The sequence below is a fragment of the Euleptes europaea genome, chromosome 10 (assembly GCF_029931775.1).
Source record: "Euleptes europaea isolate rEulEur1 chromosome 10, rEulEur1.hap1, whole genome shotgun sequence".
In the NCBI taxonomy this organism is placed as follows: Eukaryota; Metazoa; Chordata; class Lepidosauria; order Squamata; family Sphaerodactylidae; genus Euleptes; species Euleptes europaea.
This window is the reverse complement of record NC_079321.1, coordinates 20,482,928-20,509,421: the sequence shown is the minus strand read 5'-3', so window position 1 is coordinate 20,509,421 and position 26,494 is coordinate 20,482,928. Positions and strand designations below refer to the sequence as shown.

At 42.1% G+C, this 26,494-nt stretch overlaps 1 protein-coding gene across 1 annotated transcript; it reads left to right on the top strand.

Annotated features, from left to right (window-relative positions):
- The first annotated feature begins 2,374 nt into the window (after positions 1 to 2,374).
- UBXN2A (UBX domain protein 2A) lies at positions 2,375 to 25,991 on the top strand. Its single transcript, XM_056856760.1, has 6 exons — positions 2,375 to 2,417; positions 9,571 to 9,709; positions 16,898 to 17,011; positions 19,990 to 20,123; positions 23,381 to 23,536; positions 25,717 to 25,991. The coding sequence occupies exons 1-6, from the start codon at positions 2,377 to 2,379 to the stop codon at positions 25,907 to 25,909; spliced, it is 777 nt and encodes a 258-aa protein (XP_056712738.1). The 5' UTR covers positions 2,375 to 2,376; the 3' UTR covers positions 25,910 to 25,991.
- The last annotated feature ends 503 nt before the right edge of the window (positions 25,992 to 26,494 follow it).

The window sequence follows — 26,494 nt, the reverse complement described above, 5'->3', positions numbered from 1 at the left end:
CCAGTCTTCTTAGAGGAAGCAGCTAGCCTATTTTAGGCGGTTGTGGTGAGTGGTATTTGATTTGGAAGTTTGTATTGAAACCTCACTGGGCATCTTGGAGGTAGCTAACCTCTTTTAGCTGGGCATCTTAGAGGAGGTAGCGAACCTATTTTAGGTGGTTGTGGTGAGTTGTATTTGATTTAAGTGTTTCTATTAAAACCTCAACGGGCTTCTGTCTGTCACCCTAAAGAATGCCATTGCTGCAAGAGCATATTTGTGTGATGCTTCTTCTGCCCTGAAGTCTGGTGTGGCTATAGGAGGGGAAATAGTTTTGAGTCACAGTTCTGATATCATGGTCCTGGAATGCTGCTTAGGCACCTGAGCATCCAAGGGTCACTCTGGGTGGGCTACTACTGCATGTGGGTATGGGAGAAGACCCACAAAGTGATATAGAAGACATGGATTTAAATCGAGACTATTTTTCTTTTGCTTCTTTAAAGAAAGCCTGTAGCATTAAGGACTTTTGTTCCTCAAAGAGTGGGACCAAGAAAAGCTTTAATGTACATCCAACATAAACAAAGCAGGTTTTATTGTTCAACTGTACAATACCTGTACATTGGCGCATGCCTGCATGCATCCAGTCTTGTTCTGTTGATAGACAAGTTCTGCAGATTTGGCGTGTGCAGAATAAAGACTTCATGTGTACATTTTGACTTCTAGTGACAAAGAGTGTAAGTCAGATTCAGGTTCCGGTCTTGTCTTCCCTCAAGCACGTGGGTTACAGCCATGTTGGTCCAAAAATAAAAGCCCAAAAGCCAAGAACACTATCTGTTTAGTACCTTTTATTAGGGCCCACCCAATTACACATTTGTTCTATGTCATTGGGTAAGTCCTAATAAAAGGTATTACGCAGACTTTTTCTGCACTCTGGAGTTACTCCTGATTTTCTAGGCAGTTGATTCACAAGCACTGGAATCGGTTTGGCCAGAGTTCTTCTGCATGTCGCCCCCCTTGTGCATTTTTACAGTTGTGGAGTCAGTTTATTTTCTTCCGCACGTGGCTTAAATAATGAGGATTTTCAAGGGAGAGTGCTTCCATCATCAGTGGCGTCAGAGTACCCCCTTATTTTTTTTAAAATGCCCCCCAAATACTGATATAACACTGTAGTGTTACAATTCCCAGCTTTATTTTTTTTTTAAAGTGTCTAGTTCCTTCCCTTGCAGAGATATGCCTTTCCCCTTATATCTCCGCAAGGGAAAGGATTAGAGACTTCCTTCTTTTTTTACAGACAGCTGGGAATTCAAAGAACCTGCTTAACCTATCATTACGACACTACAGCGTTATATTGCTATTTTAGGGCCTTTAAAAAATTTAAATCACTTGTTTGGGGGGAGAGGGTGTGGTTTAATAATGATGATAGTTCAGTCATTGGAAAGTAGGCTGAAGGTGGGTGGGACAAAGAAAACCAATATAATTTTACAGGCTAGGAAAAAGCCTGCTCAAAATCAACTTCCACAAAAACATTGGGATAAAAGTGGTCTCAAAGACCCAGGAAAAAACTGGGAGGGCGACAAAAAACTGAAGTGAAAATTAAAGGCACAAAAATGCATGCAGAAATCAGGGAATATAAACCACAGCAGTACAGGACCAGAGCCAATGGGGGTGAGGGGGAAGCCCATGTGGAAAAGGCCACAGATTTTGTTCTTCGCTTTTTGGGTTTTACCTGAAGCAAGCCTACGAAGTTCATGGCTAAGCCATCATCTCCTGTGTTGCTCACCATCTGCAGTAAAGGCGATAAAAATATGTGAAGCACTTTGAACTCTTTAAAATGCTAAATAAATGCCAAGTTTATTTATATTTCTCTGGTTATTGTGTGTTTACTTTAACCTGTCCATTTAGCTCTGCACAAGCATTTTGTGCCGATGGATTCCTGTTGGAAAAAAATATCACGTTGCTTTTACTGATAATTTTGAAAGTAGCCCTGCTCTCAGTCTTCTATTTTTCTTGTTCTTGTTTTTTGCTGGTCAAGTTTAGCAGTCCCGTGCCATATTCCAGGGCTTCTCAGATTGCTTTCCCCCCCTTGTGAGCCTTTTTTTAGTACAGTGACCACCGGCCAGCAGGAGGGTTGACAGTGGGCACCTGGGAGGACATGATGTTGGCTATGGTCAGTATTGCTCAGGCTGTACTTGGAGTACTGTGTGCAGTTCTGGAGGCCTCACTTCAAAAAGGATGTGGACAGAATGGAGCGGGTGCAGAGGAGAACGATGAGGATGATCAGGGGCTTGGAGACCAAGCCCTATGAGGAAAGTCTTATTTGGTAGCCTTAACTTCCTGTTACTGAAAATGCTATCCAGTTGTTATAATCTTTTTTTTCTTCTCATTATTAGATAGAGCAAAATGCAAGAAGTGAACAAAATTGAAAGTGTGAAACAAGAATGGTAAGCGGGAAATGTTTCTGTTGAATTGCTTTTGCCATTTGTGTTCTGTTTGCATGGGTTTCCTAGTATTCTATGGAATCCTAATGTGTAAAATATATGTCAAAATGCTGTAAATAAAATAAACCTCACTGCAACAGTAATTTTGCTTTGTTACTGTATGCATGCATTCTGTTGCATTTGGGGCTTGGATAAAATCTTGATGCCCATTTCAAGGGACAATTCACCAGCAGTTTCTAATTGTAATCATTAGCAGTTGCCCAATATAATACCTTTGTGATGCTGTGCAGCACACACTCCTTGAAAGCACTGGGGAACAGTGCACCAAGTCAGAGTGGCAGATCTGATGGACTGAGAGCATGGCACAGCTGTGGTATCTTTCCATTCAATTAGAGGATTTTGCATTTGAACGCCAGTCAGTTAACTAGTCAGTTATTTCATGAAGGTTACCCTTTTTTTTAAAAAAAGCATCATGGAGCCCTGTGGTAGCAAGGGTAGAGGTAAGGGCTGCTTGCCCCCTACCGTGGCAGCAGTGAGCCAAGATCTTGCTGCATAGCAACATTTCTCAAAGCAGCCCCTTGCAATAAATGCAGGTATCTCTAAAAGAGGAAGAATTGGCATGCTGACTGCTTGGCACAATTACCTTTACAAACTGCATTTTTTTAAAGTTCCTGTTACTCTGCTTTGCTTTTGCTTTTGATCCGATTATTTTAAAAATATGTTTTATAGCTTCAGGCTGACTCTGGTGTTCCAGAGTAAAATCCAAAGAGAAGAACGGTTCAGAGAATTGTTCACAATTATGGAAACCTTACCAAACAGTCATTAAAAAAATAATCAATTCATCTCATTGTTTCACAGTAACAGTTGACTGCTCTTTATATTCCATATATCAGAGCTTGTGATTATTAACGTCCCTTAATTTCTGATAAACGTTGACTGGCGAGTTTATCAGAAGGTCAGCTGATCAGTCCTACCAGGGCTCTCAGTCTGCCTCACCCCCCTCCCATTTCCTTTTCCATCTGTGTCTTAAGACAAGAGCAGGCATTCCATTCATCACTGGGGAATGTTTGCTCAATCATGGCTAGATGGTACAGGAATCACTGAGATGGGTTGACTGGATGGATAATAGTGATCACAGAAATGGAGCTTTGTTAAGCTGATGGTGGGGGGGGGCAGAGTTGTGTCCTAAGTGGGAGTTGGTTGGTCAGTAGTGATCATAGGAAGGGTGGGAGAGGAAAGTGAAAAGGGCCCTCTTAGGTCCATTGAGAGGGGGGAGCAAATGTTGTTTGTGTGAGTGACAGAAGCTGGAGGAGGGCGAGGGAGGCTACCTGGATGGGAGCTGATGTTTCGGTCTATGTTTGGAGATTTGTGGGCAGATCTAGGGAAAGGGCTAGAGGTTCTGCCCACCCAACTGGCCTGCTGGGGGTTTCCAGCTCTGGCTTGGAAAATCCCTGGAGATTGGGGGGGGGGGCAGTAACTGGGAAGGGGAGGAGCTCAACAAGGATGTTATGCCATATAGTCCACCCTCTGAAGCTGCCATTTCCTCCAGGGGAACTGATCTCTGTAACCTGGAGATCAGTTGCAACTCCAGGAGAACTCCAGTCCCTAGCTGGAGGTTGGCAACCCTAGGGCAGTATGTTACCTAGAAACATTGGCATTAGAATGACAGGGCAATTACAGTTGTGCCCTAAAGCTGGTGGTAATGTTGGGCACAAACAGTCCTTGCTAAAACACATTCTTCGTCATTAATTGCTAGATGCATCATTTTAAAAAAATCTTTGTTCAAGAATAGCGTCAAAATTGTTTTTTCCCCAGGCTAGTACATTTCCTGTTTCATGGCTCCTCCATTCTTAAACGACCCAGCTGCAGGCTATACCAAGTGTTTTGACTAATATTGTACCTGATCATTAAACCTTCTCTTTTATTAGATAGTTCTGAGATACACTTACTATTAAAGCCGAAAGTCATTCACTGTTGAAAACATTTGTTCTGCAAAAACAATTTTTCTTCAAAGCTGCTCCATGTGAGAAACAGAAGAGGATGTTAAATTCCTATATTTGTGGCCTTAACGGGCAGCAGGTGTTTCTGTGATTGCATATATGTTTATATGCAAATGTAAAATTTCTGCTCCCATTTTTACCTATTGGAAACTTTATGCAAATATAAAATTCCTGCTCCCATTTTTACTTATTGGAAACTTTATGTTATGAAATGATTTTAGCTTTAAGTAAGCTAGGGTAACACTTTAAATGTTATTATACTGACCTCTTCTTTTGAGTAAATAGGCCAGGAGTCCCCAATTCAGTTACATGATGGACCATAACAGACCTTGACTGGAGCTACATGTGGGGTAGTGTGAGAACCAGTGTGGTGTAGGGCTTAAGAGTGTTGGGCTAGGATCTGGGAGAACCAAGATCAAATCCCTGCTCTGCCATGGAAATTATTGTTGCTGGTGGGGGACCCCCCCCCCTCCCCAGCTCTGGTTTCCTGCCACCACTCTGAGTGGTGGTGGGAGAAAAATAAAATAGAAAATGCTGCCTGGCCTGTGATATGAAGTCACTTCTAGGTTCCCCCGGTGTTAATCTTCTTTAGGAATCACCAAAACCTCTATGGTTTCTGGTGATTCCTAGCGGAGCTTGACGTCACTTTGGGAGTTTTCTTGGAAGTGTTACCAACAGCTGTCCCCCATATCTCCACCCACTCCCCAGTCTCCCACTGGTTGCCAGGCAACCCTGGATGACCTTGGACCAGTTACTCTCTGTCAGCCTAACATACTTCATTGGGTTGTTGTGAGGATAAAATGGAGGAGAGGAGACTGATGTAATCGATTTTGGGTCCCCATTGGTGAGAAAAGTGTGATATAAATATATAAGTGAATAAATAAGTGGGCCACCCCAAGATGGAGCCTGGCTCCATTATGGCTAGGGTTGCCAGGTCCCTGTTCACCATCGGTGGAAGGCTTTTGGGGCAGAGCCTGAGGATGGTGGGGTTTGGGGAGGTGATGGACCTCAGTGCCATGGAGTCCAATTGCCAAAGCGAACATTTTCTCCAGGCAAACTGATCTCTGTCGGCTGGAGATCAGTTGTAATAGCAGATCTCTAGCTAGTACCTGGAGGTTTAGCAAGCTAAAGTTAGCATGCTGACAACAACTTAGCAAACAAAAACAGCACCATATGCGAAAAATACAAGTGGTATTAATTTATCATATCCACTGTTGTATAAATAAACAGTTGATTCTGTATGTAACACTTGGTGTAATGATATACAGAAATGCAAACTTGCCAATTACAAAAATTAATACATTTTTGATTATTTAGAAAATGCTATTATGCACAGTGTATTTTCTAAATAATCAAAAATGTATTAATTTTTGTAATTGGCAAGTTTGCATTTCTGTATATCATTACACCAAGTGTTACATACAGAATCAATTGTTTATTTATACAACAGTGGATATGATAAATTAATACCACTTGTATTTTTTGCATATTGTGCTGTTTTTGTTTGCTAAGTACCTGGAGGTTGGCAACCCTAATTATGGCCCAGGTAGCAGTTGGGGGAGAGAGTTAGAATACCAGTTATGGAGGAACAGTCCTACTCTGACCTGCAGGCCTTTTTCCACCATGCCCACCAAGGTTTTCCCATCACCTGGAGGGGCTTTTCTCTCTTTCTGTTCAACCACTGCCACCACCTGGCCTTCGTAGGAATCGCCCACTGGGAGGGCCAGGACTCCCACCTTCCTAGGCCTTGCCTCTGTGACTCCTGCTATCCAGCGTCTGGTTATCACAGCGACAGCTTACTGCCTTGTGTACTTCTGGGAAGCAGCTGCTTGCAAACTGACGGCCCCTCCCCTTCCTCTTGGCACTTCTTTTAAAATAGCGTGTCCAAGACAGTGGAGGTCTACGTGGTACAGAGAACCTCTACAAGTATCAAAAGTTATAAAGTATTTCTTGAAAAGAAAATGCTTGCAACCATACTCTCAGCATGGCACCAGACTGAGCGAGGGATTCAAAAGAAAAGGGGGAAACGCAATTCCTCTGTCCCTCCCTCTATACACTCCCCATCAGATGTTAAATATAAGGCAGGCTCCTTAGCTTAGAAAGTTAGATGTTCTACAGCAGGGGTGTCGATCTCATTTGTTATGAGGGCCGGATATGACATAATTGTCACTTGGTCGGGCCGGGCCATGCCTCACCAGCCCAGATCGAGAGTGGGGGGAGGCGGCTAGCTCGTGGATCAGATAAGAGCTTTCAAGGGGCCGGATCCGGCCCGTAGGCTGTATGTTTGACATTCCTGTTCTACAGGGTTTCCATTACCTTGAAGCCTTTTTCAGGAGGGCAGGCCAGCACATGGCAATGGCTGACACCTACAGATTTCAATTAAGAGTTCTGTCTGCTTCAGTGGAATCAGCACCAAAAGAGCAAGCCCTCATCCTTGCTCCCAGGAGTTTTATCATCTCTCTTTCTCTTCCACTGACCAGCTCAGGCCAGGTCGAAGAAACTTTTCCTGAAGTCTCCAGGAGAATCTTCCTGAAGTCTTTCTAGCACTTAATTCCTCCAGGTCTCTAATCCCTGCTAGTTATCACCTGTCCATAGGGAGAGCTGGATCATCCCATTGTCTCTCACTAGACCTATTAGCATTTCTAAAAGGATGGCTGAGGTGAGGCTAGAAAGCAATCCTGTTGACTTCCTCCCTCCTGCCTGTTCTTAGCCATGAGAGACAAACTTTTCAAAAGAAGAAGAGTTGGTTTTTATATGCAGTCTTTCTCTACCACTTAAGGAAGAATCAAACCGGCTTACAATCACCCTTCCCCTCCCTACAACAGGTTTCGCATGGTTCAGATCGCCAAAGGAAAATGCATTTCTCCACACCAGCCATTCTTTGGGCTGAGAGGTGTGGTTTGCTGCCATCCTGTTAAGAGAAGTGGTATTCTGAAACCCATCCCCCACCTCGTTCAGGAAACTTATCTGACCCTATTCTGGGATGCAGCAGAAGTTTCAGGGGGCCAGGCAGGCTGTGGATTGAGTAGGCTTGCTTAAGTAAATGTTTCATGGAGCACTTTAATTTCTCCTGCTTTGAAAAATTAAAAGACTTTGTGTTGCTTGTCTTTATGCATAAACCAAGACCTTCTCCAACAGGGTAGATTGTCACAGTATTAAGTTCTTTATTTAACATTATTACAGTCGGCAAGTATTAATCTTTATGATGCTGAGTAAAGAACTTAATAGGGCCCTGCTTGAAATCACAGGGGAGTGAAAATACCTTTTCTTCCCCGTCCTTCCCCTTGCGATGTTTCTTGGATAGTGAAGCAAATGGCTTGTTGCATGCATTTAAACAGCTGAGTGGAAAGGTGGAGGAGGAAATGGAGGAGAAGATCATGTGCACATCCCTGGAATTGATTTTTCTTCCCCACCCCATTAATTTCCTTTAAGAGGGATGGGGAAGCTGCTTAAATGTTTGCTAAGAAGTATTCATTAAGACCTGATGAAGCCCCTGTTTTCCTCATTCATACCTTCAAAACAGCTGTTTAAATAGCAAGTAGGATTGCCTCTTTAATCACATGAATGGTAGAAATTTGGGGACAGGTAATAAGTGCTGTGATGTATGAACCCCCCCCTTTATGTAATTTAAACAGAGAAGTAGCAGTTCTTAATGGTGTAAACAACGATTTTGATGGTGATGAGAATAGAGGATTTTCTCCAAGCCTAACAACATGAAGGAGATAGCCCTCCTGAGCAACTTAAAGAAATGTGGGGTGGGGGATTGGAGTCAAAGGATGCATGTATAATGAGCCTCATCCACTGGCCATGATCTCCACCTAAGGATAGATTGTAGGACAAAGCTATATATGTTTCCCATCATCCTGGTAAAATCTTAACCTGGCCATCCACAGACAATGTGGATTTTTAAAAAACATACTTGAGGGATTTCCTCAGATACTCCAGAAGCAAATAATTTTCTAAATTTAACCAGCAGAGCAGTGCTCAGAAACCAGCCTGATGAGGCATGAGCTAGCTCCAGGAGGCACAAAATGTTAAAATTTTGTGTTGCTGGTTTTTTAAAGGAAATTGGAGGGACTGGCTTGCCTGTAAGAACATATAGAATCCTGGAGAGGGACATTTCCCAAATCTCTTTATCTCTACTTGAGCCCACCTTCATGATTCTGTAGAGGTTACATTTCCTCTTAATAGCAAGATTCATAGTGAGTACCTGTCATAAAAATACTAAATGGGGGCTGGCCACAGCCCATGTTGGGATTTCTGGATATTCAGAGGGTTCCCTAGGTATACCAAAAATATTAATTTGTAAAAGAAGAAGAGTCGTTGTTGGGGGTTTTTATATGCTGACTTTCTCTACCACTTAAGGAAGAATCAGACGGGCTTACAATCTCCTTCCCTTTTCCTCCCCACAAGAGACACCCTGTGAGGTAGCTGGGGCTGAGAGAGCTGTGAAGGTCACCCAGCTGGCTTCATGTGTAGGAGTGGGGAATCAAACCCGGTTCTCCAGATTAGAGTCCACCGCTCCAAACCACCGCTCTTAACCACTACACCACACAAACGCATCTCAAAGCAGCCTAAGGAAGACAGAAGGCCTGCTTGTTTCCCTCAGCATGTTAAGAGCAGATGAGTTGGTTAATGAGGAAATTGACTTGCTAAGAGGAAAAAAGGGTCATGGAAGGAGAGATCTAGGTCCAGGCTTAACACTACCTGATTATTTATCCTCCCCTGCTCTATGCAATTCCTCCCGGCTCTTAGCTCATTCCTCTAAAGACTAAGCTGAGACCATCATCTCTATTACACTGTCCACAAACTTTCCAGTAAGAGTAAACTGCTCTGTGGCTTTTCCAAACCTTCTCATGGGTTGGGAGCCAATTCCGTTGAAATGGATTGAAGTTGCTTTCAAGTGCCTATCAGGCTTGGGCTGTTAGTGTTATTTAGGGACTGAAATCCTCTTTCATGGTTTACTTGATCTATGATCGCTTAGTAAGCAGTGTTAAGAACAAGGGACACAAACAGTTTTCTGGCATGTTTGGCAGCTGTTCGTAATAACGGCTGGTTCGGATTTAATGTGGCTGACTAGCCATTAGTCACATAGCTCTGTTCAAACAGTGAGTTTCACAAGCATCTTTAGAGTGGGTTTTGTTGTTATTTTGCAGGCTTTGCAAGCCAAGAACCGACGACCAGATTCTTAACGGCACAGATCAAAAAGGTTGTGATATTTTTGTCAATAACCTTTTTGAAGAAGCTCAGAAAGTTGGCACTAGATGCACTCATGAGACAAAAGTTAAAAATCAAGTAAGTGGGTTTAATTTTGTATGATGTACTCATGCTTTTTTTTCTGGCAAAAGCAGAGGATGCTGATGCATCAGATAAACATTGCAGGTAATTTGTCAGAATATCAACCAGGGCCATCTGTATTGGGCTAAAAGCAGATTAGAAGAAGAGTTGGTTTTTATATGCCGATTTTCTCTGCCACTTAAGGGAGACTCAAACCGGCTTACAATCACCTTCCCTTAGCCTCCCCACAACAGACACCCTGTGAGGTAGGTGGGGCTGAGAGAGTGTGACTTGCCCAAGGTCACCCAGCCGGCTTCGTGTGTAGGAGTGGGGAAACAAATCCAGTTCACCAGATTAGCCTCCGCCGTTCATGTGTAGGAGTGGGGAATCAAACCCGGTTCTCCAGATCAGACTCCACCACTCCAAACCACCGTTCTTAACCACTACGCCATGCTGGCTCTCCACCATGCGGTTACAGATCTGCAAGTCTTGTGACGTTTGCAGGCAAGCATCCAAATAAGGTCATGTCCCCCTTGCTTTTGCTCTGGGGATCCAGTATCCTTTTTCATGCTTTATGATCTCTGCAGTCAAGATGTATGTGGTTTTTCCTGTCATTCCAGTGTATAAATTGAACATACAAATCTGCCTTAATACTGCGTCATTCCATTGGTCTATCATGGTTAGTATTGTCTGCTCTTAGCTGGCAACAGCTCTCCAGAGTCTCAGGTGACGTTCTTTCACCTCACCTACTTCCTGATCCTTTTAAGTGGAGATGCCAAGGATTGCACTTTTGTGACCTTTGTATGTCAAGCCAACGCTGTACCACTGAGCCATGCCCCCTCTCCAATCTATGAGGATTGATTCAAACCACATGGCCCACATGGCTCTCATCCCAGTAGGAGAAGTAAATCCACTTCAGCCTGCCTAATGAAAAAGATCTCAAATTGGAAAAGAATGGTGGTGTGTCCAGATATTACCCCATTACAAATCTTCACAATAGCCATGTTCATATAATAAAATCATCCCATTATTTCTCTAATGCCTGATGTTCAAGCTGGTTTCAGAAAAGGAAGAGGCACTAGAGATCATATTGCAAATATACGCTGGTTACTGGAGCGTACGAGAGAATTTCAGAAGAAAATCAGCTTGTGTTTCATAGATTACAGCAAAGCTTTTGACTGTGTGGATCATGAAAAGCTATGGCTGGTTTTAAAGGAAATGGGTGTGCCACAACATCTGATCGTTTTGATGCGCAACCTGTACTCTGGACAAGAGGCCTCAGTTAGAACAGAATATGGAGAAACGGAATGGTTTCCAATTGGCAAAGGTGTCAGACAAGGATGTATTTTATCTCCCTATCTCTTCAATCTATATGCAGAACATATAATTAGGAAAGCTGGATTAGATTTAGATGAAGGTGGAGTGAAAATTGGAGGGAGGAACATTAATAATTTGAGATATGCTGATGACACTACATTATTGGCAGAAAATAGTGAAGATTTGAAACAACTATTGCTGAAAGTTAAAAGAGAAAGTGCCAAAGCAGGACTACAGCTGAACATCAAGAAAACAAAAGTAATGACTACAGGAGAATTACACAACTTTAAGGTTGACAATGAGGAAATTGAAATTGTTCAAGACTTTCTATTCCTTGGCTCCACCATCAACCAAAAGGGAGACTGCAGCCAAGAAATTAGAAGGAGATTGAGACTGGGAAGGGCAGCCATGAAGGAGCTAGAAAATATTTTGAAGTGTAAGGATGTGACTCTGGCCACCAAGACTAGATTAATTCATGCCATCATATTCCCTATTACTATGTATGGGTGTGAAAGCTGGACAGTGAAGAAAGCTGATAGGAAGAAAATAGATTCCTTTGAAATGTGGTGTTGGAGGAGAGTGTTACGGATTCCGTGGACTGCCAAAAAAACAAATCAGTGGGTTATAGATCAAATCAAGCCTGAACTGACCCTAGAAGCTAAAATGACTAAACTGAGGCTGTCGTATTTTGGTCACGTCATGAGACGACAAGAGTCACTGGAAAAGACCGTCATGTTAGGAAAAGTAGAGGGCAGCAGGAAAAGAGGAAGACCCAACAAGAGATGGATTGACTCAATAAAGGAAGCCACAGCCTTCAATTTGCAAGATCTGAGCAAGGCTGTCAAAGATAGGACATTTTGGAGGACTTTCATTCATAGGGTCGCCATGAGTCAGAAGCGACTTGACGGCACTTAACACACACATATTATTTCTCTCCTAAAATTATCTCACTAATCCCATTTGTGAAGTGAGGGGTTGTGTAAAATTTCATGGAGAAGGCAGAAGATGGGCAAGGCACAGAGAAGGAAAATTTTCCCTTTTTTTACTCTCCATCCCCCAATCTAGTTAAGGAACTCCATGCACAAAGGCTGTATTCTATAAGATGTCTTGTAGAATCTGGAACCGTGGGCCTAGATCAGTTAATGGCCCAGTTTGTAAGATGCAGTCCATATGCACTATTCAGTGGCATGTATACCTAGATGTACACCTGAGAGCTTATTCCATTGACCACGATGCAGTACCTACAGACTACATCTGCGATCTGAGCATTTGGTTTATCTAGTAGTCCCTTGAACTGCCAAGGGGATCTATCTCGTCACAGGTTAAAGGAACTAGGAGGTGAAAGAATGGACAACCAAGCACTTGATAATGGAGAGCCAGCATGGTGTAGTGGTTAAGAGCGGTGGAGTCTGATCTGGAGAACCAGGTTTGATTCCCCACTCTTCCACATGAGCGGTGGAGTCTAATCTGGTGAACTGGATTTGTTTCCCCACTCCTATATATGAAGCCAGCTGGGTGACCTTGCGCTAGTCACACTCTCTCAGCCCCACCTACCTCACAGGGTGTCTGTTGTGGGGAGGGGAAGGAAAGGTGATTGTAAGTCGTTTTGATTCTTCCTTAAGTGGTAGAGAAAGTCAGCATATAAAAACCAACTCCTCTTCTTCTCCTCCTCACTGGCTTACCAACCTCTGGCTGAATGGAAGCAGGCTGCTTGGCTCCCCCCACTCCAGCCTCAAGGGCAGTCCAATGTATGCCTCTCTGCTGCCCATAGTTATGCACAGCATAAGAGCGGCATGCATAAACAGTGGTGCCTTCTTTCTCCGCCACTATGGGGGAACAGCCTCTTGTTGTTTTTTAAAGCACGGTTTTTCTTCATCCTTTTGAGCCCTGCTCGTCTGTCTGAGTTCCCCCCATATAAGAACCCGGCACATATACACATGGGACACCCACTTTAAAAAGAGAGAGAGGCACCTGTGGTCAAGGAAGCCTTTTGCAATGTGGTGTTGGACGAGAGTGTTACAGATACCGTGGACTGCCAGAAAGAGCAAATCAATGGGTTATATATCAAATCAAGCCTGAACTGACCCTAGAAGCTAAACTGACTAAACTGAGGCTGTCGTACTTTGGTCACATTATGAGAAGACAAGAGTCACTGGAAAAGACAATCATGCTAGGAAAAGGTGAAGGCAGTAGGAAAGTGGAAGACCCAACAAGAGATGGATTGACTCTATAAAGGAAGCTACAACCCTCAGTTTGCAAGATCTGAGCAAGGCTGTTAAGGATAGGACGTTTTGAACAACATTGATTCATAGGGTCGCCATGAGTCGGAAGCAGCCTGATGGCACGTAACACACACACAATCTCCTTGGTGGTGAAGGCAACAGTATTATTAAAACCCAAGGCAGTAAAAGGAGGAATGTTAACCCCCATTAATGATTAGCTTGTGTGTGTGCATATAGTTTTCTGCTTTTGGAGACCAAAGTATGAGTGTTTGAAGAAGAATCAGTGGGATGTAGATTCACTGCCTACATGTTCCTTTTGCTGTTGATGGGAAATGCATTATTTTAAATGCTGTTGCTATATAAATAGACTGAGAGTAAAGTGATCTTCCCATGTCTGGCAAATCCATGTAACTTAAACATTAACAGCGTGAAGGATTTAAATGAAATGCTTATCTGGATATTTGAAGTGGGGCCTTTCTCATTTATTTTAAATAGCTTAAGAGTGAGAGCAGTTAGAATTTCTGCTCTTTCACTTTATGATGTGGTTTATGTTCCTGGTGCCTCCTTACAATCTAGCCAGGTAACCCAAAGGAGGCCTATGAGGCAGTGAAATGTCCTTCTCAGTGTACTTATCTGGAATGAAAGTTTTTTAGATTTGTAGGCCCCTATCCAGTAAGCTTTGCTAGGGTGGTTGGTTCATATGCACTGTAGATCTTTTGCAAGTTTTAACCCAGATTACAGTTAACTATAGAAGTGCAGCATAGGGAATGCAAATATGTCTGAACCTCCAACGAAAGGCTGACGTGATATTGGAGTCTTTTCCCAAGGAAAGCCTGAGAATTGTGGTTCCAAGGACAGAGTGACAGGTGATTTAATTCTCAACAATGCCTTTCCAAGTCTACAATTCGCTGTATACTTTGGGAGAACTCGAGATGATTAAACTGCCATAAAAGTGTAGTCATTTGTCATAGAGGTAGCTCTCAAGTTGCCTCCAGTTTAACAAGGAAAAAGAGAAGCTGAGCCTGTTCCTCATAACTTATTTCCATCCATCCATAACCTTATTTATTGGCATGATAGCAAAAACATTGAATACAACTTATTTCTAGTCTACCTCTTAATGCATGCTGATCTCACTTTTCTAATTATTACTTTCAGAGACACCCACCCCCTCTTTTTGTTGTTGTTGGTAGATGTATGCTCCTGCTTTTCCCAACTGTTGCCTCCCAAAGCTTGTTAATAAAGGCCTTGCCCTCAGTCTAAAAAGACATGATGCTCGAGGGAAGGAGAGAGGAGGACAAAGGTGGGAGAGGGAGATCCAGTTTGAAAGAATTTCTACATTAAATGGGCCAGGCTGAATAATCGAAGCAAGAATTATTCCTCCGGCTGATGACAGGGCCCAGAGTGCCCTTTCCAGTTTCAGGGCGACTGCCAACTGCAGCAGGTAATTTCTGATTGAAAAGGTGGGAACAACTTCTTTGTTTCTGCTTTTTCTCTGACTGATAGCTGAGGCCAGGATGAACATGTTTGAACACATGAAGCTGCCTTATACTGCATCAGACCACCGAAGTCAGTATCATCTGGCAGAGGCTGCCTGAGGTCTCAGGCTGAGGTCTTTCACATCACCTGCTACCTGATCCTTTTAACCCGAGATACCAGGGATTGAGCCCGGGACCTTCTGCATGACAAAGCAGATCCTCTGAACATTGAGCCATGCCCCCTCCCCAAGGGGATAGTGTCCCCCTTGGCACAGTGTTTTTCCTGGGAGGAAGAAGGTACAACTTACTAGTGGCCTTTATTCCTCTAATATTGCACATATTCCAGGGAGCCAGCATGGTGTAGTGGTTAAGAGTGGTGGTTTGAAGCAGTTTACTCTTAAAAAAATAATTAATTTTTACAGGAGGTACAGAAAGGAAAAAGAAAAGGGGAAAAAGACAGGGGTAATTGTACATTTAATCTAGTATCTGTGCCTAACATAACCCAACCATATATCCTCACCCCAGAGTAAATCTCTACAGAAGTGATTTGTAATTCAGAAACCTTTAGTACCTCATTTCTAATCTCAGATTTATCTAATTTTGCTGAAAAGCTAGTATAACTGTGATAACAATGTGTAGCTAATTTTGAGCTTCCATTGTATAAAAATTAACTCTTTGTTATGAATACTATATCAAAAAGCACAATAGTCCTATCTGTTGCAGCTAAACCCTGAATCCCTCATTGCATAGACATAATGAAATAAGCATCTAAATATCTGTCAAAAAATAATTGCCATTTCTGCTTGTAGTCGTTGGAGGGGTTTACTCTTACTGGAAAGTTTGTGGACCATGTAATAAAGATGATGGTCTCAGCTTACTCTTCAGAGGAATGACAAGGTGGGGGGAATTGCACAGAGGAGGGGAGGATAAATAATCAAGCAGTGTGTTAAGCCCAGACCTAGATCTTCCCTTCCATGACCCATTTTTCCTCTTAGCAAGTCAATTTCCTCATGAACCAACTCATCTGCTCTCAACATGCTGAGGGAAACAAGCAGGCCTTCTGTCTTCCTTAGGCTGCGTTTGTGTAGTGTAGTGGTTAAGAGCGGTGGTTTGGAGCAGTGGACTCTAATCTGAAGAACTGGATTTGATTCCCCACTCCTACACATGAGCTGCGGATGCTAATCTGGTGAACCGGCTTAGTTTCCCCACTCCTACACATGAAGCCAGCTGTGTGACCTTGGGCTAGTCACAGCTCTCTCAGCCCCAGCTACCTCACAGGGTGTCTGTTGTGGGGAAGGGAAGGAGATTGTAAACTGGTTTGATTCTTCCTTAAGTGGTAGAGAAATATTCAAATTTCAATACCTTTATTGGCATACCATCAAGCAGTCGATGTTGGCATATAAAACCCAATTCCTCCTTCTCTCTCTGGTGACAGCTCAGTTTCTGCAGACTCCTCTACTGCATGCGTAAGATGAATTCTCTCTCATATATATATATGTGTGTGTGTGTGTCTATATATGCATGCGTGTGTGTGTGTGTGTGTGTTTGGCTGAGGAAGCTGGTGCCCATGTGGCTTTTTTGCACATAAACACTGCATTAAGCAAGACTCAAGGCAGTAAATGTGGCAAAATTCATGTAGGTTGCCCAAGAATAAACAAAGCTCAGAAGGGCTTGGGTAACAAAAATGTCAAAGGTGTGGAAGGGAAACAGCAATCTAATGGGTGTTGCAAAGTTGTACTGCCAGTTTAGCAATGGGTAATGATGCTTCCTGCACCTTAGAGGAGACTGCAACTGTGGGACAGAGAAGGATAAACTGGTAGTTGAAACATCCACTTAATAGCATGCATGCTGTCTTAGGCTGGAGGAAGTTTCTCCCACTTAAAGGAAGGGCCGCTTTAGAGGGAGGCTTCTAGCTTTGCTCAACGAAATAGAAGGATAAATTCCAACATCGTTGTCATTAGTCATCTTAAATTTGCAGGTTTAGATACTTCTAGGTATTTTTTTTAACCCTGATGCTAGAGGAATGTTGCCATACCCATTCCTTGTTGAAAGCGCCTACCAATGGTGGACTTTGTCCAGTTGCCACAAAGCCTGTCTGGTTGGTGGATGCTTCAGCATTATCACACTCGTCCTTTGCTTAAGTTGTGTGAATCTGTTTCTTGTTCTCACTCATTTGTGATCTTGTTTTACAGGCCGATACAACTATTAAGTTATGGAAAAATGGATTCACTGTGAACGACGGTGAACTCCGAAGCTATACAGATGCTGCAAACCAGCGGTTCTTAGAATCTATTAAAAAAGGGCAAGTACTTTTTGTGTACCGAACCAAATTGCACAAATGCTCCTGTATGCTACCATTGTCCTCTATGCCTTATATTAACTTGGCTTTTCTTGAAGAAGAAAAAAAGCACAGCACCTCAGGTTGCAAGATGCTTATATAACAAATTGTAGCTACTACAAGAACGTACAAAATAATTGTAACAAAGGTTCAAACCAATTGTGAGACATGTATTGCGGTACACTTATAATGAGCAAAAACAGATGTGTTGATCATATTACACAAAACCACATCAGTGACAATATGCCGGCTTCTGTTAGTAGCTACAATTTGTTATATAAACATCTTGTAACCTCTGGTGTTGTGCACTTTTTTTCTTCCTCTGAAGCTGAAGGGTGAGAGATTCAAAACAGATAAAAGGAAATATTTCTTCACAAAACGCATAGTTAAACTGGAACTCCCTGCCACAGGATATGGTGATGGCTGCCAACTTGGAAGGCTTGAAGAGGGGAGTGGACATGTTCATAGAGGAGAGGGGTATTCATGGCTACTAGTCAAAATGGATACTAGTCATGGTGCATACCTATCTCCAGGATCAGATACGCATGCCTATCAGGTGCTGTGGAACACAGGCAGGATAATGCTGCTGCAGTTGTCTTGTTTGGGGGCTTCCTAGAGCCACCTGGTTGGCTGCTGTGTGAACAGACTGCTGGACTTGATGGACCTTGGTCTGATCCAGCATGGCTGTTCTTATGTTCTTCTATCAGAGTTTTTTTCCTCCTCTTTTTTTCTAGGCTTTTTTTTTGGACATAAATGTATTAGTACTGTGAATTAATATCACAGTGGCTGTGCTAACATACAACACTGTGTGATTTGTTCATGTATTTAAAATACGTGCCTACTTTCTGCTTAGCAACAGGCTTTTCTAGGTAGATAGCAGTAAGAGGAAAATTAAAACACAATAAACATAAGGTACAATAGCAAATAGAGGCAGCAGGGTTTTTAGGTTTTATTGCATCTGCTACCCATACTGCCTATTAATGCTGTAGAACAGAACATTTGGCAACCCGTTGATGCAGTGTTACCGCATTCTCTGTTCTGAGCAGTCCTTTAGAATAGTCCTGACAAATTTCCTTTCTCTAAATTAGTTGCTTTGGCTAGATGTACCTACAGTGTAGAGAGCCAGGAAGAACATTGTTAAGCTAATGGTTGGAGCTCAAAGGGTTTCTGGAACAAAAGAGTACGGTAATTAACCGAGGGCATTGCAAAATTTGCTGACAATAGCCCTGTTTACGCATTACAATGATTGCACGTGCAGTCTGCATGTATGTGTGTACACCTGTTTGTAAAAAAAGAGTCAATGCACCTTCACCTTACAAATAAACCTGGATTAATGTGGGGTTTAAATCGCATGTTCAGCGATATGAATTGAATGTAACATGAGACTTACTCAGTGCATGATTAGAGAAAAACCAAGTGTACACTGTACATGGATTTTACCTGCATTTTCCAAATTAATAGATGATAAGCTAGCATTGTAATAGGCCACAAATGCAGAGAATAAGCGCTTGAGACCCAGTTGTGTTAAGGATAAAACCACAGCATCATCAGCATGAAGAAGTAGTGGGATGTGACAGGGACCAAGTTTTTGGAAGTGGCCGTCGACCAGCCTCAGAACAGGCGCCCGACAATTCATGAATAAATTAAGGAGATGGGGAGCCAAAATACACCACTGTTTAACCCCCTGGTTTATGGGGATCTCACTGGTTAATTCACCCGGCAAACCATAACATGCTTGGCAACTAGTTGAAGAGTATAATTTACAAATAAGAAAAAGTAATCTCTTATCCACAGAGGCCCTATTCAGTTTATCCCACAGGAGGTTCCTGGGGATAGAATCAAAAGTCCCCTTCAGGTCAAAAACAGGCTGAGAACAATTTCTTCCCACCTGAACCACCGCATTTCTCTGCCAAATGGGCAAGAATAACACAGTGATCCAGTGTAGATCTATCTGAGCAGAAGCCAGCATTTTTTTTGTCATTAATGGAAGTTTTCAGCAGGGATGAGGCAGTACACAGATACCTGCAAGCCTCTTTAATGTACAGGAAAATTGACATGACTGCCGTAGGCTTGCGTAGGACCCAGTCACTCTTGGTCAGTGTCATTGGTAAAACATTTGTAACAAACACAGTTTCATAAAGTAGGATTGCAAGGAGTGAAAATCCATCGTTGTCATAACTAAGGTCGGTAAAATTAATACTTTGCATCTTCCTAAATATCCAGAAGATTCTGGGCACACAATATTTCCATCTCATTCAACATGTTTTTAGGTCTGTTTCCCTGGAAATCACCTATACCGCTGTAAAATTTAATGTACAACCCCTATAATATTTTAGGATTATCCTTTCCATTAGTACAGATGTTGAACAATAAGTAAAGGTTTGAGGTGAAGGCTCTCTGCCCAGTGAATTACATTGAATATCATCAGTTATATATGTAGAAACTTTATTTGAGGAGACAAATGCAATACTGAATGTAACCTGAACACTGTAATTACGTGTTTTCAAAATGCTAATAGAGATAATACGGATTCCTGATCCTTCGCCTAAGGCACGGGTAGACAGCCTTTTTGGCCTAAGTACCAAAAATCTGCAATATCTATCTGTGAATATATTGATGTGCTGGCAAACAAATGTGAGTCAGAGAGACAGGAATATTGTCCCTGGATAGACACCTTGGGAGTGAGCGGTGTCTCGGCGGCTCATCTCAATGTGTGCTGGGATTGCCTACCTTTGACCTAAGGTGTATTTGCAGTAGATACCCAGATCCTGAGGAGGGTTTATTTCGGTGATTCTGCCTTTGCTTAATAAGGAATAAACTCTAGCTTTAATTATGATAAGGGAATGGCACATCCTTTAACTGATTTTGTCTCAAAATCTGAAGCAGCCATCTTGTTTCGATTTGCACGGTAACGTTTTCCCCCCTGATTTTTGTTTTCAAAGAGAGCTGCCTCTTGAGTTGCAGAAGGTATTTGATAAAGAAGAGGTAGATGTGAAAGTGGATGATAAGAAGGATGAAGTGTATACATTGAGGAAGCCAGTATTTCACGCTTTCACTGGACAAGGATACAGGTTAGGAAGGTGAGCATTCCAGTGCCTCACTAGGAGGGGTTGGGGGGGAGGATGGTTGTTTTCTCTCTCTGCATTCTTGAGTTGGCTTTGTAGCTTTATCCTAATTCTAATAAAACAAAGGCTGTTACCGCACTAGGTATTCCCAGCGCTGTATTAAGAGTTTGAAAATGTTATAAAAATACTGTTCGCACTTTCTATGTATTCCCACCAATGTATTAAGAGTTTGAAACAGTTATAAAAAATACTGTTCGCACTTTGTTTGGCCCCTTTAGCTGTTTGGCCCCTTTAGCTGTAAAGACATCTTCCAACCATTTTTTAGCTGTGGCATCCAAAAACCCTTTTAAAGTGATTTTTTTATAACATTTCCAAACTCGATACATCGCTGGGAATACCTAGTTCCATAACAGCCAAAGACTAGCTGATCACGAGTTCCAGCGCAAATTTCCTTTAACACCGCCAATTTGCTCACCTCAATATTTTGGACTTCCACCTAATTTCCATTTAAACTACCTGGACCGTCTTGACAATCCTAAGCTCAGGAAAGTCTTTATGCAAGCTAGGACTGATTCACTGCCTTCAGCAATCCTCCGTGGCAGATTCCTGAAAATACCTTACGTTGAAAGAGTCTTCAGATGTGGCGCAGGATGTCCTGACTCCCTGTCTCATATTCTTTTGTACTGCCATCTTTATGATTCCCCAAGAGGAAACCTCATAAAACCTATAGTTTTGAACTTCTCCTCAAATAATATGAAAATACTTTACAAACTATTAGCTGATAAGGATCCTGAGATAACCAAAAACGTGGCAAAATTTCTGACGATAGCAGTCAACCAATGGGAATCTAGTCGAAAGAATCACAACATTAAGGAATGATTTAGATTAATTTTATTTTACTTTAACTTTTATCCTTTTATACACTGCAGATTGTACTATGCCAATAAAGGTATTTGAAATCAGAATTTGTAGCTTTATCTTGCCTATCCAGATTCTGATTGTAACTAGGGAAGAAGAGACTTATTCATTAAAGTTCAGCCCTGGACTACTGCTGCGCCAGCCAAGATAGTCGGTATCTGGTGTTGAGCAGCAATTCACCGATACAGTAGTAATGTCAGAAGGACAATAAGCACAAGATCTAGTACAGCAATACCACCCCCAGCAACAGAACAGTTCCTTCATATTTATTTATTTTCATTCTTATAACCCGCTCTACCCCGGCAGGCCAGGCTCAGAGTGACTCACATAAATTATCAAAATACAATAGAATTATAAAATCACATTTTAAAAAATCACATAAAACAATAAATTTAAACCGCCCTAACATCCGTTGTTCATCAAAGAAAGTTCATCAGTTGTTATCATCCTTGTACACATTCCTTTGCAACCCAACATGGTAAGCACTAATTAGGTTGCTTGAACGTCAGTCCTTTTAACTAGTTAGTTGATGGCCTACCTGATCTTTGGTGGTGGGGGAGTTCTTGAAACATATCCAAGGGTAATGAGATACACTCCCGTTAGAATGTGAATGTAACATAGGTGTGTTATTGAGAGGGAGGAGGAATTGTGCCCTCTCTGCATGTATTATACTGTTTTTTATTGCATCAGAGGTTGCTGTTTTTTAATTTTGTAAGCTGCCTCGAGTCAAAGAATTATAGAGTTGGAAGGAACCACCAGGGTCATCTAGTCCAACCCCCTGCATAATGCAGGAAATTCCAAACTACCTCCCCCCCACACCCCCAGTGACCCATATTCCATGCCCAGAAGATGGCCAAGGTGCCCTCCTCAGTGAGAAAGGTGGGCTATGCATGATATAGATAAATGCATACAATCAGGGTGACTCATCAGGTAAAGGAAATATAAATAATTTCAAAGTGACGTATGTGACTTCTGTGGGATGCTTGGGCTCAGTGTGCTAAAATCCAAACCCCCTTCAGTGGGATTTTCATTTATATACAGTACTTAGTATTATTGTGTTGCTACTGTGTTCTACAAAGTAGAATTCTTTATGAACTGTGTGTTTTTTCCTCTTCAATGTGTATTATTTTGCAAATATTTGGAGTAATTAATTGAAGATAGAGAGTGGGGAAGAAAAAATTGTGATGCTAGAAAGCTACAAGCTGGAAGCCCTTTTAAATTTGGGATCACATTGGCCCAGGGCTATTAAAGTCTTACCTTTTTTATTTAAGTTCTCAAAAGAATATGCAAGATCTCCCATCTGGTTTTCAAACTTTAGGGAGGCTACTTGCTGTAGCCTGTGATGCGGCAAGCCGTTTTTCCTACGCAAAATAGAATAATTCCTTAATATAAGAGTTGAGCATGAGGCTTATCCAGCAACTAAATAGGGCCGCCCACAGACACATTACACACTTGTGGTACTCCCAGGAATGTAGAAAAAGACCATTGTTCAGTTGTAGACTATTTGCTTGGTATGCAGAAGGTCCTTGGTTCAATCCCCGGCATCTCCAGTTAAAAGGTTTAGGTAGTAAGTGATGTGAAAGACCTTTGCCTGAAACCCTGAAGAGTTGCAGCCAGTCAGGGTAGACAGTGCTGACCGTGATGGACCCATGGTTTGAATCAGTATAAAGGAGCTTCATGTGGTCATTTTAAAAAATGCCATTGGATCATGTAGCACTAGTCTCTGCTTCTGATCCTCCTTATGCGTGTTTCTTTTACACCAGTGTCAACCCTTGTGCTACCACGGGGGTCAAACCATAAATGTGAAGATTATAAATGGAATCTGGGGGTACATGCTCTTGTTAATGAAACTTATCATGTGGAGACCCAGTTCAAATGATCCTCGTGTGCCCAAAATTTGAAATAATAAATTCTGGCACTGCAACTATACGGGAAAAGCCTCAAAACCAGTGATCCCTTTAAACTCTTCTTCCTACAAATCCTTCAGATTCTTTGCTTTACTTGCCTTAACTTTTTAAAGAAAATCAATGGCTTTGTATATTAAGATTGGGATTTTTTTCAACCCAACTTTGTATTTCCCCCCCTTAAGCATCCCAAACCTTAGATGGCCTCCTTGTTACCTGCTGCTGAGATCAGTCTTTTATAACGAATATCCATAAGCAACTGTGCAAAAGCTATTCTGTAATTGATTTCTCATAATAGGATTTAGAGCCACAACCTTTGAAGCATTTTGGATTTGTCAGAAAACGAGCGGGGGAGAGAGGCGGGGAGGGAAAGAGGGCTGATTGGCTGGACCCATGTGTTTTGAGGACGTTTTATCTTCTCTGTGTGTCTCTTTTAAAAAAAACTTTCAGTGCCACACCAAGAATAATTTCTAAAGTAAAGCAAGGTGTCGAAGAAACTGAAAAAAGACCTACAGTAGTTCTAAATACTTCGGAACCCATCACTAGTGTCCAGATCTGGTTAGCAGATGGAACAAGGATAGTACAAAAATTTAATGTTACGCATAGGTAAGTACAGATCCTATTCATGAATTCTTTCAGAAATACGTACTTGTAATATGGGTATCGGACTCCGGTCCAAGATATCTTAAGCACCCCCATCAGTTTTTCATTATTTTCATCCTCTGTTACAGCTGAAATAAATATTTTAAAAGTGTGAAATCTGAAAAAAGAAATGCCAATAGCATAATTCATAATTTTGCAGTATACAAAAAAAAAAAACTTGGTGCTGTTAACATCTTGAGTCTTCAGTTTCAGATTTCTTTCAGCATGAATATCGTGCTTCATAAGAAGAAACACTGGATAACAATCTGGATTTCATCTATGAATCCAGAATCAATATTAGAATCATAGAGACGGAAGGGATCATCAGGGTCATCTAGTCCAACCACCTGCACAATGCAGGAAATTCACAACTACCTCCCCCACACACCCCCAGTGACCCCTACTCCATCCATGCCCAGAAGATGGCCAAGATGCCCTCCCTCTCATGATCTGCCTAAGGTCATAGAATCAGCATTGCTGACAGATGGCCATTTAGCCTCTGCTTAAAAACTTCCAGGGAAGGAGAGCTTACCATCTCCCGAGGAAGCCTGTTCCACTGAGAAACCGCTCTAACGGTTAGAAACAGTTACTTTAACTGCTAGAAACAATTACTTTAACAGGAATCTTTCTCTTAGTGCCACTTGCCTAAACTCCAAAGTTGACAATTTCAGAAAAGCGAGATATGTTTAATTTTGTGATTTTTGTGTGTTTGTTTTGCAGTGTTTGTTCTGCGAGGTCAGGATCTTTGAATTTCTGTCAATTTAGTCCCAATGCAGTTGTATAGTGTTAAATATTTGGGATCTAATTGACATTATCAATTATTATTTCCCGCCGCTGGTCTTTTATTGATTTTATGTGTTTGTACAATGCCTTTCTGTGGAAACACTCAAAATGGGTAACAATTTGAACACTTGAAAAGACAAAAACAATAAAGCGTAGAAATGGGTTCATATTAATGGCTCTCTCTTCGGGGGTTGGTGAGACAAATTCCCCAGCCTGGATATCGCCTTCTCCTCAGGGTACAACTCTGTCAATAGCCCTGGGTAAAGTGCCTTCTGAAGGGACTACCTACAACCATCTGGTTTTTCTCAGGCTGCTGGTCCCTTCAGGAAGTGATGACATGGACTCCCTGGCCGGGGGTGGCCTCTTACTTTCCACTCAAGGCACACAGATCTTTCATCAGCTGTCTCAGCTGGTTTCTCTCAGGCTGTGCCTTACTCTGTGTTCTCTAGAAGTTGCATTAAGTGAGAACTTGGCCTTACATACTTTCAGGACTCATACTGTGCCTTATTAATGATTACGCTGGTTCTAATGTTTTGTTCAGTTTAATATAATAATAATTAAGTACTGCCAAATCGCAACCAACTCATGGCGACCCCTCATTGGGTTTTCAAAGCAAGAGATGAGCAGAGGGGATTTGCCTCTGCTATATTTGTCTAGCCTATTTCCTCTGCGTAGCAACCCAGGTCTTCCTCGGTGGTCTCCCATCCAAGTACTAACAATGGCTGACCCTGCTTAGCTTCTAAACTCTGATGATTTCAAGCTAGTCTGGGCTATTCAGGCTGCTTTAGTTCAGTTTAACACCTCTGTTCTCATCCTTTAGTAGCTGCAGGATGACAACAGAGGGAAATAGGCTAGAAGGCATGTGTGTGCCCATTTGCTTTGAACCAGGGGGTGTATATGAGGTTGTGTGGCTGCTCCAAAATAAAAGCACTCCAGTTTGGAAGCCAAAGTGGAGAAATTACCTCTGTGCAGAAGAAGCAGATGTATTTAATCCCTGTTGAACTCACTGGATTGGACTTTATGGCCTGAAGAGCCTTTAAACACGAATGCTTCACTTGCTTGTTTGCGGAGCAGAGACCAGATCTGTGAACGAAAGCTAAGATCAAATGAGGCAAAGCTGTCTAAAAACCACAACTGCCAAACCCTGGAACAAACCCCAAATCTCCGCTTAAATGAAACAACTCATGGGAGAGACAAAAAGGTCAATTAGGCAGATTTTTGAAGCCTTATACAAGGAAAAGGAAAGTGAACGAGCTCACTGGTTCAGCCTCATAGACTTCAGTATATTTGATGCCATTTTGTATTTAAACTCCTGACTTCTTTTATTAATGAATAGTCTTTGCCTCTTTTCCCTCCCTCAGAATAAGCCACATCAGGGACTTCATAATAAATTACCCAGGATCCCACGGAAGAAGTCCGTTCACTCTAACCACGTCGCTTCCATTTCGAGAGTTACTGGACGAATCTCTCACGCTGGAGGAAGCTCATTTAAAAAATGTGGTTGTTGTTCAGAGACTCAAAAAGAGTATGGAGCCTTTCAGGAGCATGTCCTAGCACCATTTGTCAGGATCACTGATGTTACATCATGAAGAGGGAGCTGCTGCTGCCGCTGAACACTCTCAGGAAACAAGAGGGGACAAGATACCCCCCTAAATTGTTTCCTAGTTGAGTTAGCTTCACTTTGCTGACCGGCTAGCTATTACTTGAACTACATTTAAGCAATGCCCAAAAAAGAAATTAATAATCCAGCTTTGGGAAGATCCTGTACCCATTCCACATCAGGAAACTTCAAACAAGTAGATCCTTCATGTGCATTTTAAGAGGGTGGAGTCTCCATGTTTTGCCTCAGAATGCATTTTTGGATTACGTTCCTAAAAGAAGAAATATGTTGTTTTGGGTAGCAAATTCGCAATTCTGCTTTCATGATAAACCTCAAATAATTAGATATATTTGGGGACATGCAACTATGACTGTATTTTAATGACAGCAAATTTTTCTGTAGAGTCTCTCTCTTGCTTATCCTTGTCTTCCTGGCTGCAGTTCTGGTTCTGGAACCATCCACATGATGTCATCCTGTATTCGTCCTCTTTCCATGTCCCCTGCTTTGTTGCGATCTTTCCCAAATCTGGCTTGAAGTGA